General features: G+C 34.3%; 1 protein-coding gene across 12 annotated transcripts in view; it reads left to right on the top strand.

The window, feature by feature from the left end:
• CCDC85A (coiled-coil domain containing 85A) overlaps positions 1-3040 on the top strand; it is a 196640-nt gene extending 193600 nt beyond the window's left edge. For all 12 annotated transcript variants that reach the window (XR_012422363.1, XR_012422362.1, XR_012422360.1 and 9 more), the window contains one exon: positions 1128-3040. Coding sequence is in view for 8 of the 12 variants with exons in the window: in XM_045369281.3 (XP_045225216.2) it covers positions 1128-1362 (235 nt within the window). In the remaining 4 variants the exon portion in view is untranslated. The remainder of the gene's footprint in view (positions 1-1127) is intronic.
• Positions 3041-15176: the final 12136 nt, after the last annotated feature.

Raw genomic sequence — 15176 nt, 5'->3', positions numbered from 1 at the left:
TTCTTTGGCTTGGAAATGAAGGTAAACAGAACCCTATATTGTGTATTACTGTTAATGATATTGGGTTTCCCTGTAGTATCCACTTCTATTTAAAAGCAAAAACAAAACCAAACAAAAGGAACAGTTGTGAATAATTAATGAACAAACTAGTTTTATGTTAATGTTAGAGTATTGTAAAGTTTTGTGCAATCAATCAATCTGACCATAATCCCTTGCGTGAAATAGTCTGGGAGGGTATGGCTGTTACTGTGCATGTGCACATACATGCATGTGCATGTGTGTGTATTCCAATCAATGTTAGTGTATTGATACATTATTGGCAAATTCAGTAGTTTTACATTTATGCTTACATTATTCTTGGTCTCACCTTCTGTTTCTCTGTGTGGCCCAGCTTCTAACATATTGTAATTGTATCTCTTTCAGTGATTTTGAATTTATTCTTATCATCTTCCTACATTTGGATGCTTTCTGTTTTGGAAATCCGGAGATCATATTGCTTGGTAGCTAAGATTTGTGACAACTGATGACCCCACTCTGTAGAAAAAGCCAGAGAAATTTACTAGTGGCCCTAAGACTACCACCTCAGGACTTAAATAGCTCAATAACAAAAGCGCCTTCATTTTCCTCAGCTCATTAAATACTGATATCCTTTGTTATGGGTGTATAATATAGGAACCAGGATGATCTTGCTAAGGTGTTCTTAATTCTGGCTACACATTAGAATTACTTTTAGGGCTTTTTTAAAAAGCGCAGTCGCCCATGCCTCACTTCTGCCAGTGAAATCAGAATCTTCGAGGATGGGGATTACTGTTTAAGGAGCTCCTCAAGTGCTTAGTGTGCAGTCAGAGTTGGGGACCACTTATGTAACTAAAGTAAGTTAATATATCATTTTAAAATTCTGACCCTGGTTACTAACAAGGTTTAGTAGTCCCAACTACTAAGTAGTTCTTTTGTTTTAAGAAGCTTGTCATCACATTTTATTTTGTATTTGAACTCATTCATGTGGATATTTTGTCTCTTGTCTTTACTTCATCTTTGCTCCTCTCTTAATTTACCCTTAAGAAACGCAAATCTCCTTGTGGAAGAGGAAAAGTAAGATACTCACTTCATCTTCTTTTTTTTTGAAGGTTGTGTGGAGGAAACTTGGAGATGCTGCAGGTTCGTGTCCTGGAATTAGGCAACATTTGTCAGGAAACCAGTACAAAGGACCAATGTGAGATGCGCTCTTTTTCAAACAGGAGATCACCACTGCCAGAAAGAGATAGAGGACAAGAAGAAGAAAAAGGAAACAGTGGGTTTCCACAAACCTGGACTCATGGAATAACATGGAGTGATTGTACATTGCACATATCTCCCCTCTAAAACCTGTAGTACAACTTGTCCCCTCAAGCTGATATTCTGTGTATCTCACCTCAATGTCCACAACAGTCAATCTCAAACAAGATAGCTTTGAAAATCTCAAAAAGAGTAGCTTTGAAAATCACCATTTTGGTACCAGTGTTTTCATTAGAACTAAGTGTTTTTATCCCCAGATATAATATCGTAATTGGGAAATCTGCATAGTTTTAAGAGTCCAGTGGAGCCTCAGTGTTCTGAATAGAGTTGACTCCTTGCACATAATGGTGGGAGTTTTCTACCATGTCATATTGAAGATATGAAGAGGTATTTTCCAGCTTCCCAAGTTTGAGAGTTGGGCATCTACCTCTTATAATTTAGTCAACCAACAAACTACTAATTCCGGATTCATAATTAATTTGGATGCAAGATAAGATTAAGTTTTTGGAGTTTGGTGTTGACTTCTGAGGTGCTAAAAAATACCACGTAAATTCTCCCTACCAGCTAGAAGGGTAGCAAGACTTTGTAGAGTGCTTATCAGAGAGTACCATTGACTTCAATTGATCAATATAAATATATCTTTTTCTTTTCATCTTAATGAGTTTCTCATAAAGACACATCTTGGGGCATACAAGCCTTCATATTCATTCAGTGGATCCATTGATGTTCATATTAACAATTTCAACTAAAAACTAGCAAACATAATTTTTCTAAGTGTTTCGAGCTGTGAGATGTCAATTTCTATAATTTAGTTTCTAGACATGCTGTATATTTAATAAACTTTATGTAAACTTTAAAATATTGCACTGCATTTATGAAAAAAGCTTTCTTTGCCTACTGCAGCAATCTAACATTTTATGAAACTGACGCATGTCCTTCATTATTGAGGCTAAAAGCTCTTGTTCAGATTGCCTGAGGTTTGAAAAAGAGGTGTGCTAGCTTTGCTTAGTTTATTTCTTATTTTTGGTATACATATACATATATATAATATTAGAATGTGTGTACTGGAAATGCTATGATAGGTATTTTGTGTTTATCCAAATGCAATGATAGTTTCTTGTATGAATGTGCAAGAGGCCTGTGACCGAATGCTACGTTTTTATGGTAGTTTAAGATTATAAAAGTAGAAATGCAACAATTCCCAGTTTTGGGATAGGTTCTACATTTCTGAGATTTGATTCATAGCAGATATTCTCTGTTGTTGTTTTAGATGGGCTCATTACACAATGAGTTAATTGTCACTAGTAGGAGACTGTGAAGGAATTTTGTTATACTTTCAAAAATGTTAACTGTGATGAAAAATCATCCCTCTATTTTCAGAAAATATTTATGTATTAATTTACTATAGAATTATCTCTCTAATTATCATAATTGGGTTACAATTTAAGCTTCCCTTTAAAAATGTTATATTTTAAAATGTTATTACTCTATAAAAGAAAATTGCTTGCTATATTTACACCGTCTTTCCTAGGAAAGCTTTCATCCTTAAATTGTTGTATTCCTATACTCTGAAGACATTTAAAATAAGCTTTTGTGCCTGCAGCAGAGCCTGCAGAAGCTAATACAAGGGACACTGGTCTTTTGACAAAATAAAGTTGTGTAAATTTTGATACTGTATTAAAACTATTTTTTTAAAGTTCTGCATAAAATTGAGTATTAAGTATATGTGTTCATCTTAGCAATGGTAATAAATTATTTAATCTCACAGTGTTTTTGTCTTTTTCAAAATGTCTTTCCTAAATTAAGTCCATTTGTAATAGTCATTACATGTCCTAATGCTCCTGTATGATGGTAGTAATAATAGTAATACAGATGATTCATTATCTTAAACATAAACCAAAGGCATGTTTTAAAATATGCTCATAATGAGGGATTAAATATTCAGATATTCCTCAACTTGCACCATTCTCCATTATAATGGAGTTAAAGCTTTCAAATGATATTTAAAAATATTTAAAAATGTTTCTGTTATAAAATCCTCTTAGTCTGTTAATTTATATAGATTAAAATTAAACTTCATTATTATCTACTTATTTTTAAAACATTAGTCATCAGGAGGAAATATTTTGGAGGGGAAGTACCAAATAAATGGAAAACTTGGCCTCTTTAAGAAACTTATACATTATTGGGAAAGGCATAATAGATACATGTGACTAAGAGATCAATAGGAAAACACACACAAGTGTGCTCAGAGAACACACATACTTCTTGGATGTCACTAGTTAGATTGTGGAATAAGGCTTTCTACACTTAGTATTAGCCTCAACTTTAAATGACAGAGAAGATGGACAACTAAGTGCCTGAATCTTGCTATTACCTAATACCTTTATCAATCAAAATGAGTGGCACCATTCTCTTATGTGACCAGGTTATTAGTTTATGATCTTATCTTCTCTGGGACAAAGGTTAATGTATCTATCTTGGCAGAATATTTTTACCAGCCTTGAAGCTGCTAGACTGACAATCCGAATCTGAGCTTTTAAATGCATGCCTTTCAAGTTTCAAACTCATGCTTAAGGCACTGTAGGGAATTCAGATCATCTTATGTAATATCCAGTAAAATAACGACAGTCTAATTGGGATGATTGTTCCTTAGGTCAACGAATATTTAATGAATGCCTATCACTGCCATGTGAGTAAACACAGCTTTGGTTCCTGACTCATAGGGCGGACTACTCTCAAGAAATACATGTAAGAGTAGTATCTGGGATGCTAGCTGGAGCTTTTTGATCCTTGAGATCGAGATAGGATTGCCTCAAACATCCAGTTTCTTGATCTGAGTAAGCAATATCCAAATGATTTCCACTAATTTCCAGAGTTCACACTCTGTAGTAAGCTTCTTGTTGCCTCATACCACCTCTATAACAGGGGCAACCTGATTTCCCCAGTAGAAACCTTGGTTGGAATCTATTCCTGGAAAGGATCTGCCTACCTCAAGCTGGCTTATCAAGGTAGATGCCCAACAAAGCTCAAGGCACCGCTATGAGGAATTCATATGCTAATATACATTTTTAATTCTTTTCCTTCTAAAGACTAAAAATTATCAACCCTGTTACACAATTACAGACAGTATAGTAGGTTGAACCATAGGAAATTGCCAATATTTGACCACTTTTGGATTATTAAAACAGTAATTTCATACGGTTCAACCTCTCAAGGTGAAGAGTTTTTTTGGCGGGAATTATAGAGTGAATACAGTAGAAGTTATAGAAGAGCCATCACATTAGGCTGAAGCTATCTTAAAGTATGCTGTACTAAGTGCAGCATTCAATAAAGAACATTTGACTTCAGAGAGGCAGAATTTGGGCCAGCAAGTTCAGCATTTGACTTTATAATTAGCTTTGTGAGTTTGAGCAATTTAACTTCACTGAGACTATTTCCTCACATGCTGTATGGAGCTAACATCTATATTGCTGAGTTGTTGTAAGGTTTTTATCGCTGCCTTTATTTTAAAATTCAATGGTCTTGATAGACCATTGAGCCTATGTCAAAGACATAGGATCCCAGACCCCATGGTCTGTTGCAATTTGTACTATTAGACTGGAAGAGAAAAATCACATAAGTGCTGAAGGTCTGTCACTACCAGATAAAGTAATTCTAGCTGTGCAGTTAAATACTGTGAAGTTCTGTCCTTTTTACATCATCCAGGCTACCATAGGCTCTTTTCTGGCTAATCACAGATGATGATTGTGTGAATGGAGGGGAAATAAAGGACATTGGTCTGATACTCACATATGAACAGTAGGTTTTACAACAAAATCTCTACAACTATTTGATTCTGTATTTGTTTTTCATCTCACCGAGTAAACAAGAAAAAAACTTTCATTTCAAAACGGCAGGATGAGTACCTGCTGCAGCTTCCTTTTCTTGCCTCAAACCTTAAAAATGATTTAAACAGTATTTTGATAAATAAATGCATAACCCCACTAGACCATAAGAAATAATGTGCTCCATGGGCCAGCAGTTATGATGAATTTTGGAAAGAAGGGAGACAAACTATCTGAATGAAGAATGAATCGATAATTTAAAGTACATGACGAAGGGTATTGTTGAAAAAGGAAGATGGCTACAAGGGTGCTCCAAACAAGGAGGAATTGGATACATGCATTGTGTGGTATCCTGGGGTAACTGACAATAGCTAGGCATTTTGATTCCTGCATTTAACTGCTCTCTCCTTGATTCAGGAAGAGAGCAATAAAAATAGATTCATTTTGCTAGAATTAAGCAGAAGATTTTTAAAAGTCTGACAATGAAGGGCTATAGAGTCTGCATTTGTAAGTTTCCACAGTGCTTTCTCTCACTCCCTACCTTTGCTCTTCATCGTTCTCTCCTTTTATTTCCTAGTTGTTTTTTAATTGACCTATTTTGTTTATTTATTTCATTTCAATAGCTTTTGGGGAACAAGTGGTGTTCGGTTACATGACTAAGTTCTATAGGTGTGATTTCTAAGATTTTGGTGCACCTATCACCCGAGCAGTGTACACTGTACCCAATGTGTAATCTTTTATCCCTCATCCCCTTCTCCCACTTTCCCCCCAAATCCCCAAAGTCCATTATATCATTCTTATGTCTTTGGGTTCCTCATAGCTTAGCACCCACTTATGTATGAGAACACAGAATGTTTGGTTTTCCATTCCTGAATTACTTCACCTAGAATTATGGTCTCCAACTCCATCCAGGTTGCTGCAAATGCCATTATTTCATTCATATTTATGGCTAAGTAGTATTCCATGGTATGTGCATGTATACATGGGTCATTGGGTATACATGGTGTATACATGGGTCATTGGGTCATTATCATGGAAAGAGGCAGTGACTCTCAGGTGTTGCCACGGCAATGATAAGTTTACATGGCAGACTGGTGGGCATGTCCAATTGGAAAGCTGCTTCTGCCCTCCCCTCTTTGCGTATACATACACACCATGGAGTACTACTTAGCCATAAAAAGGAATGAAATAATGGCATTTGCAGCAACCTGGATGGAGTTGGAGACCATAATTCTAAGTGAAGTAACTCAGGATATATATATATACACACACACGTATATACATGTGTGTGTGTATATATGTATATGTGTGTATATATGTATATGTGTATATATGTGTATGTGTGTGTGTGTATATATGTATATATATATAAAATGGCATTTTCAAAAAAATATTTTTGAAAAAGCTGTGATATCAATACATTCAGTAGTTAAAAATGACTGTCATTCCACAGGAGAATTAAGGAAATACTAAGCCATCCGCAATAAAATACTAAGCCATCCGCAATAAAAACAGAACAAAAATAAAACAACTCTGCTTTTCCCCCCCTTTTTTTTCATTTGCTGTTGTGAATAAACTTTTCATCTAAAGTTTGGAATAAATATGTCATACACATGTATGTGTGCATGTGTGTGTATATGTGTGTGTACATACATATATATATGTGTGTGTGTATATATATATACATACACACTTTTTTAAAGAATTTGCATTTATAGTTAAACAGATTTAGTAACTGAGTTAAAAATATCCAAATAATATATTTCTATAGTGGATAAAGTGAAACATAGTCCTCGTTCTTTTCTAAGATGGCATAACAACCTCTAAAATTTTAGCATGAGGCTTTTATAAAGATACCTCTACACACAATGTACATTGACTTTTTCCTCACCAAGATCCTCTTCAACTTATAACAGGGGGCCCAAATTATTTTATTTGAAGCAAATTTCCTTTTGCTCCCAAAGGGAAGATAGTACAAGTGGAGCCAAGGTATCATGATTAACGCACATGTCTTAATTGGCATTTATATTGGATGAAGTGTATTCAGCTCACAGAGGAAGAAGAAGACTTGAGAAAAGATTTTAAAAACAAAGAATTCAAATTGGCTCAGTTTGGTAGTTGGAATTCTAGGCATGCTATCATAGAAAACTGACTCTGATTTTTTTGCATTTGTTCATCTCTTCTGTATTCTTTGCCTTAAAATTACTCTGAAACTCTACTTGTAGCAATTTGGTGTCATTAAGTGACTGAGAGCACTCACCAGTCAGTTCCTTCTTCAATGAAGAGCTCCCAGTGTGTGGATTAATGTACACGTTTTCTTTCCTATATTTTCCTCTCTAATGACCTGAACAATTCGTTAAGGCCCCGCTTAGCAGATGTGAACAGCAACTGTGGTGATTTTGGGCTCACATCATGTGTTGTGCCCTGCTGATGTTGTTCAAGTAATCAGATATTCTGAACATCATACAATTCACTGTAACTTTCAGGATGGAACCCACGGAGAAGAATGCCCAGGATAACTTTGGTAATGGGTGCAATTAGTACCAACTTTGCTTTTGTTTTGAGTCTCTCTTGTCTTTTAAAAAGAATAATCAGACTAGAAAATATAGAACAAACCAATAACAGTTACAGAAAGGTGCCCCGAGGGGTTGAAAAATCACAGGTGGATTCCTAAGAACTTCTATTTTTAGTAGTGGTGTTTGCTTATCTATCCTAAGGCAATGTACTAAATCCACTTACAAGCAGTAAAGCATTTTTATGTATAAAAGTCTTTTTATGTAAAAAGAAACAAATAATGTTTCTTTTTAAAACATCACAAACATGCCAATTCACTAATTAATTGTGATACTCTTGGTTTGTTTTCATTCATATATCATACAACATGTGTTTGAATCTATGTGCCACAAAGTAGTTTAGACACTAGGGTTGACAAAAGCACCCAGTCCCTCTGCTTATGTACTTTACACACTAGCAGGGAAGATAGGCTTTGAACAAATAATTGCCCATGAGTTGAGTAATATGAAGTAGAAATATAAGGTGTTGTGGAGGTTTATAACAAAATATTTTAGGTTGGGTGTCCCAGTACCAGACTCTCCTCTTGTGCAAGGAAAGTGCTCTCCAGAGAAACCAGAAAGGAAATGGGGGAAGTAGGAAAGGGAAGGGAAGAATCTAAGCAAGAGAAAAATTTTTGAAGGATACCTTCAGCCTGGAGGATAGCTCTACCTGATAGTATAAGGAAACTATGGAGTGTAAATTGCACCTCAGAGTTTGTCCTGAGCAAGTAAGATGGGCTTCATTCTACCATGCTATCTCTTAAGTGTAAAGGACCAAATGAAGAGAAAGGGTGTAGGCATGTGGTTGTGAGAATGTACGGTCCAGACACTTTTGCCTTTCTGCACAAGTGACTCGGTAACCTGAGGGCAGTAGGGCAAAGAAGAGCTGCAGGTGTAGCCCATCAGTGGCAAAATGTATAGAAACTGGGATTAGGGAAAACAGAAATGATAAAGTGGTCTGAGGGGATCTGTGCATAACAGGAGCATTTTCCATTAGTGTCCCTCCTCTTGCGTTGCTCTGATAGTTTGCATCTCATATTAAGTTTACTCTACCCTGCCACAGCTTAATTCATCGTAATTTCTTGGAAAATTTTACAAGCATTACTGGGATGAGCTACAACTCTTGTTGCTGCTGTTGATCCCAAGGCCATAACTGATTTTTATAATCCTTCTCCTCTCACCTGTATTAAATGTTTTAGCTTTCTCATTTTTAGCTAGCACTTCTGTTGGTTCAGGTGGCTTGGTTGGTGGGGCAACCTAGACTTTCACTCATGACAATCATCGTGTGGTCATCATGTCCTTATCAGACTCTGGTTGCTATAATTGCCCAGTCACAGTTCAAACTAGGTGTAGGAGTACCAAGATCCTATTGGTGGAATTTTTAAAATATTAACAGGTATTGAATTTTGCCAAACGTTTGCGTCTACTTTGTTGATCATCTGATTTTTCTCTTTTATTTGGTTATTGTGGTGAGTCGTATTTATTAATTTTTATATGTTGAGTCAACCCTGCTGTCTCAGATTGAGCTCTCCAGCAGCCAATGCTGACATGGATTTGGGGATGAAAATTTTTTTTAGTGACCAACACCCATGTAAGGAAGAGAAAATAAGCTATATCTTACTGAGGAATTGCTCATTTACTCTTATGAAATGTGTCTAGATTTATAACATTTTTTGCCCTGAATTCTACTAAATTTGATATAAATTTTAGCCACACCAGCTTTCTAAATCTTGTTGGTTTGCACAGTGTCTTTTTTAATCTTTGTACTCTCAAATTACTTTTGTGCTTCTATTTAAAGTGCATCACCTATAAATAGCATATATTTGGGCCTGCTTCTTAAAAATCTAGTATAACAATCTCTACTTTTCCTGAGAAATATTTTCTTTAGAATTACCAATTTCTTTAGTTTTTAAAATTAATGAACTAATTTTTAGAGTAGTTTTAGGCTCAGAGAAAATTTGAGCAGAAAATACAGAGTTTCAATACCTCTATTTCCACATGTGTACAACCTCTCACTAACGACATCCCACATCAGAGAAGTACAATGGTTACAATCAATGAATGATTAGTACATTACCACTCAAAGTCCACAGTTTACATTAGGGTTCATTCTGAGTGTTGTATATTCTATAGGCTTTGACAAATGTATAATGACATGTATTCACCATTATAGAATCATACAGAGTAGTTTCACTGCCCTCAATGTCCTCTGTGCTCTGCCTATTCATCCTTCCCTTCCAAACAACACCTGGACACTACTGATCTTTTTACTATTTTCATAATTTTGCCTTTTTCAAAGTGTCAGATAGTTGGAATCATGTGACATATAGCTTTGTCAGATTGGCTTCTTTCACTTAGTAATATGCATTTAAGTTCTCTCCATTTTTTTTTTATGGCTTGATAGCTCATTTCTTTTTAGTACTGAATAAAATTCAATTGTTTGGATGCATCACAATTTTTCCATTCACCAACAGAAAGACACATTGATTGCTTCCAAGTTTTGGCAGTTATGAATAAAAGCTGCTATAAAAATCTATGTGCAGGTTTTTGTGTAGACACAAATCTTCAATTCATTTGAATAAATACAAAGGAGTGGGATTGCTGGATTGTATGGGAAGAGTATGTTTAGTTTTGTAAGAAACTGCCACACTGCCTTTCAAAGTGGCTGTACCATTATGCATTCCCACTAATAATGAATGAGAGTTCCTGTTGCTCCACATCCTCTATAACATTTGGTGTTATCAGTGTTTGGATTTTGACCATTCTCATAGGTGTATAGTGGAATCTCATTGTTGTTTTAATTTTCAATCCCCTAGCGATTTACAATGTGAACGTATTTTCATATACTTACTTGCCATCTGTATATCTTCTTTGATGAGGTGTCTTTTGCCCATTTTTAAATTGTATTGCTGCTTTTCTTATTGTTAAGTTTTGAGGGTTTTTTGTTTTTTGTTTTGGTATATTTTGATAACAGTCCCTCTTCAGATGTAGCTTTTGAAAATATCTTCTATCAGTCTGTGGCTTGTTTTCTTATTCTCATGACACTGTCTTTGTGTTTTTAATTTTAATTAAACTTATCAACAATTTCTTTAATAAATCATGACTTTGATGTTGTATCTAGAAGGTCATTGACAATCCCCATGGCCATTTAGGTTTTCTCTATTGTAATCTTCTAGGAGTTGTAGAGTTTTGAACTTTACATTTAGATTTATAACTTGTTTTGAGTTAATTTTTGTAAAAGTGGTAAGTTACATGTCTAGATTCTTTTTTTTTTTTGCATGTGAATGTCCAGTGCCCCATTACCATTTGTCAAAAAGTCTCTTTGGTCCATTGAATTGTCTTTGATCCTTTGTCTAAGATTATTTGACTATATTTACATGGGTCTGTTTCTTGACTCTCTATTCTATTCCATTGATCTCTTTATTCTTATGCCAATACCACATTGTCTTGATTACTATAGCATTATAGTAAGTCTTCAAGTTGACTACTGCTGGTCCTCTCACTTTGTTCTTCTTCTTCAATATTGTGTTTATTAGTCTAGGCCTTTTGCCTCTCCACAGGAGCTTTAGAATCAGTTTGTCAATATTTCACAAAATAACTTGCTGGATTTTGATTGGAATCAAGTTAGGAAGAACTGATTTGGTAACAATATTGAGTGTTCCTATCTATGAACATAGGATTGCTTTTTACTTATTTAGTTCTTTGTGTTTGTAGTTTCTCTTATGTAGACTTACACATATCTTGTTGGATTTATGCCTAAGTAGTTTATTGCCTGGGATGCTAATGTCAGTAGTATTGTGTTTTAAATTTCAAATCCCACTTCTTCATTGATAGCATATAGGAAAGCAATCAATTCTTGCATATTAACTGTGTACCCTTCAAGCTGTAATTGCTTATTTGCTGTGGAAGTTTTTTGTTTGTTTCTTTTGGATTTTCTACAAAAACAATTATGTCATCTGTGAACAGAGGCAGTCTTACTTATTTCTTATCAACTCATATATATTTTATTTCCTGTTCTTAACTTGTTGTATTATGTAGAACTCTGAGTATGACGTTAAAAGAAATGGTGAGAGGAGACAAATTTGCTTTGTACCCAGTCTTAGTGGGAAAGTTTCTAGTTCCTCACCTTTAAGTACTATGTAGCTGCAGGTTTTTTGTAGATGTTCTTCATCAAGTTGAGGAAATTCTCCTCTATGTCCAGCTTGCTGAGAGTTGTTATCATTAATGAGTGGTGAATTTTGTCAAATACTTTTTCTACATCTAGTGATATAATCATGTGTTTTTTCTTCTATAGCCTGTTAATGTGCTGGATTACATTATTTAACTTTCAAATGTTGAACCAGACTTTCATACCTGAAATAAATACTATTTGGTCATGGTGCATAGTTTTTTTAATACATAATTGGGCTTCGTTTGCTATTTTTTTTTTTGATGATTTTTGTACCTACATTTAAGAGAAGTATTTGTTTGTACGTTACTTTTTTTGTATTGCCTTTGTCTGGTTTTGGTATTAGGATAATGCCATCCTAATAGAATGAGTTGGGAAGTATTCCCTCTGCTTATATCTTCTAGAAGAGCAATATGGTTAGGCTTTGTACCCCCACCTAAATCTCATCTTGAATTGTAATCCCTATAATCCCAATAAGCCCCACGTGTCAAGGGAGAGATCAGGTGTAGGTAATTGAATCATGAGGACGGTTCCCCTGCATGCGCTTCTCATAATAGTGAATGAGTTCTTATGAGATCTGATGGTTTTATAAGAGGCTCTTCCCCCTTCACTCAGCATTTCTCCTTCCTGGCACTTTGTGAAGAATGTGCCTTGCCTCTCCTTCCTCTTCCATGACGACTGTAAGTTTCCTAAATCCTCCCCAGCATACTAAACTGTGAATCAATTAAACCTCTTTTCTTTATAAATTACCCAGTCTTGGGAAGTTCTTTATAGCACTGTGAGAATGTACTAATACAAAGAGATTTTAGAGAATTAGCATAATTTATTACTTAAATGTTTGATAGAATTAACCAGTGAACCAATCTGGATTTTGTGCTTTCTGTTTTAAAAAATTATTAATTATTGATTCAATTTTTAAAATAGATACAGGCATATTCAGATGATCTTTCTCTTCCTGTGTGAGTTTTGTCAGATTGTGTCTTTCAAGGAATTGGTTCATTTTATCTAGATCAAGAAATTTGTGGGCATGGAGTTGTTCATAATATTCCTTTTTATTATCCTTTTAATATCCATAGGATCTGTAGTGACGCCCCTTATTTCATTTCTGATACTAGTAATTTGTGTCCTCTCTCTTTTTTTCTTGGTTAACCTGACTAGAGGATTATCAATTTTATTGGCCTTTTCAAAGGACCAGCTCTTGCTTTTATTGATTTTTCTCTATTGATTTCCTGTTTTTAATTTCACTGATTTCTGCTCAAATGTTTATTATTTCTTTTATTCTGCTTAGTTTGGATTTAACTTGCTCTTCTTTTTCTAATTTTCTAAGTAGAAAACTTAGATAATTTACTTTAGATCTTTCTTCTTTTTTTTAGTATATACTTTCAAGGCTATAAGTTCTCCTCTAATCACTGCTTTTGATGTATCGCACAAATCTTGATAAATTCTATTTTCTTTCCCATTTTGTTCAAAATATTTTAAAATTTTTCTTTGTATTTCTTCTTTGACTTATGTTATTTAGAGGTTTGTTGTTTAAGCTGAAAGTATTTGTGGGGGTGGGGCAGTTTCCAGCTATCTTTCTGTTACTGATTTTTTGTTTAATTCCACTGTTGTCTGGGAGCAGGTCATTGTATGAGTTTTTTTCTTTTACATTTGTTAAGACATGTTTTATGACCCAGAATGTGGTCTATCTTGGTGAATGTTCCATGTGAGCTTGAGAAGAATATGTAATCTGCTATTGTTAGTTGAAGTAGTCTATAGATGTCAACTATATCCGGTTTATTGATGGTGTTGTTGAATTCAAATGTGTCTTTACTGATTTTCTGCCTGAGTTTCTTTTGATTAGTGTTAGCATGATATATTTTTTCCATCCATTTACTTTAATCTATATTGTGTTTGTAATTAAAGTGTATTTCTTGTGGTCTTGTTTCTTTGATCACTCTGACAATCTCTGTCTTTTAATGGGTGTATTTAGACCATTAGCATTTAAAGTGATGACTGATATAGTTGCATTAATATATACCATATTTGTTACTGTTTTCTATTTGTTATTCTTGTTCTTTGTTCCTAATGTCTTCTATACTTTTTCTGCCTTTTGTGATTTTAATTTAGACTTTTATGTGACTCCATTTTCTCTTCTTTTTCATAATATAAATTATACCTCATTACCTTTTTAGTGGTTGATTTAGAGTTTGCTATATACTTTTACAATGAATCCAAGTCTACTTATATTTTAATTTATTTTAAATTTTAAATATTTGTGGATTCTCAGTAGGTGTATACATTTATGGCGTGTGTAACAAGTTTTGATACAGGCATGCAATGCTTAATAATCACATCATAGAAGATAGGGTATCCATCCCCTCAAGCATTTATCCTTTGTGTTACAAACAATCCAATTATACTCTTTTTTAGCTATTTTAAAATGTACAGTTAAATTATTATTGACTATACTCACCCTGTTATGCTTTCATTTATTCATACTATTTTTTTGTACCTATTAACCATACCCACCCACCTTCACCCCCCTACTACCCTTCCCAGCCTCTGGTAACCATCCTTTCAAATCCACTTTTAAATAATAGTGTACCGCTTAGTGGGTAGTGGAAGTGCCTTATGATAACAAAATATTTCTAATTTTTCCTTTCTGTCCCTTGTATCATGTGTTTCACTTATACACAATCATACATAAGTCTCTGTGAATGCACATATAACCATACATAATTGAACACATTGTTGCTATTATTTTGAACAAAATATTATTGTTAGATCAATTAAGAATAGGAAAAACAAATTTTTATGTGACCTTCATTTATTTATTCTCTGATAGTCTTCCTTTCTTTATGTAGATCTGAGTTTCTGATGTACCTCATTTTCCTTGTCTCTGAAGAACTTCTAATATTTCTTGCAAGGCAGTTCTACTGACGGCAAATTCTCTTCAGTTTTGATTTTTTAAGTCTTCTTCTTTGCCTTTGATGGATAATTTCACAGAGTACAGATTTTTAAGTTGATTATTTTTTTTCTCTCAGCACTTTAAATATTTAACTCTACTCTCTTCTTGCTTGCATGATTTCTTAGGAGAAGTTAGATGTAGTTCTTATCTTGGCTCTTCTATAGGTGAGGTGGCTTTTCCTGTTTTCCTTCAATATTTTTTTCTTTATCTTAAGTTTGAATATGATACGTGTAGATGTAGTTTTTGTTTTAGGGTATACATATTTTTTCTTTTGACATTTATCTTGACTGATGTTCTCTGAGTTATCTGGCTATGTGGTTTGATGTATGAAAATAATTATGGGAAATTCTTCAGTTATGATTGCTTCAAACATTGCTCTATTCTTTTCCCTTTTTCTTTTCCTT

Source organism: Macaca fascicularis, chromosome 13, assembly GCF_037993035.2.
Source record: "Macaca fascicularis isolate 582-1 chromosome 13, T2T-MFA8v1.1".
NCBI lineage: Eukaryota > Metazoa > Chordata > Mammalia > Primates > Cercopithecidae > Macaca > Macaca fascicularis.
Note: the sequence above shows the minus strand (reverse complement) of the source record. Positions and strands in the feature narration are given on the sequence as shown.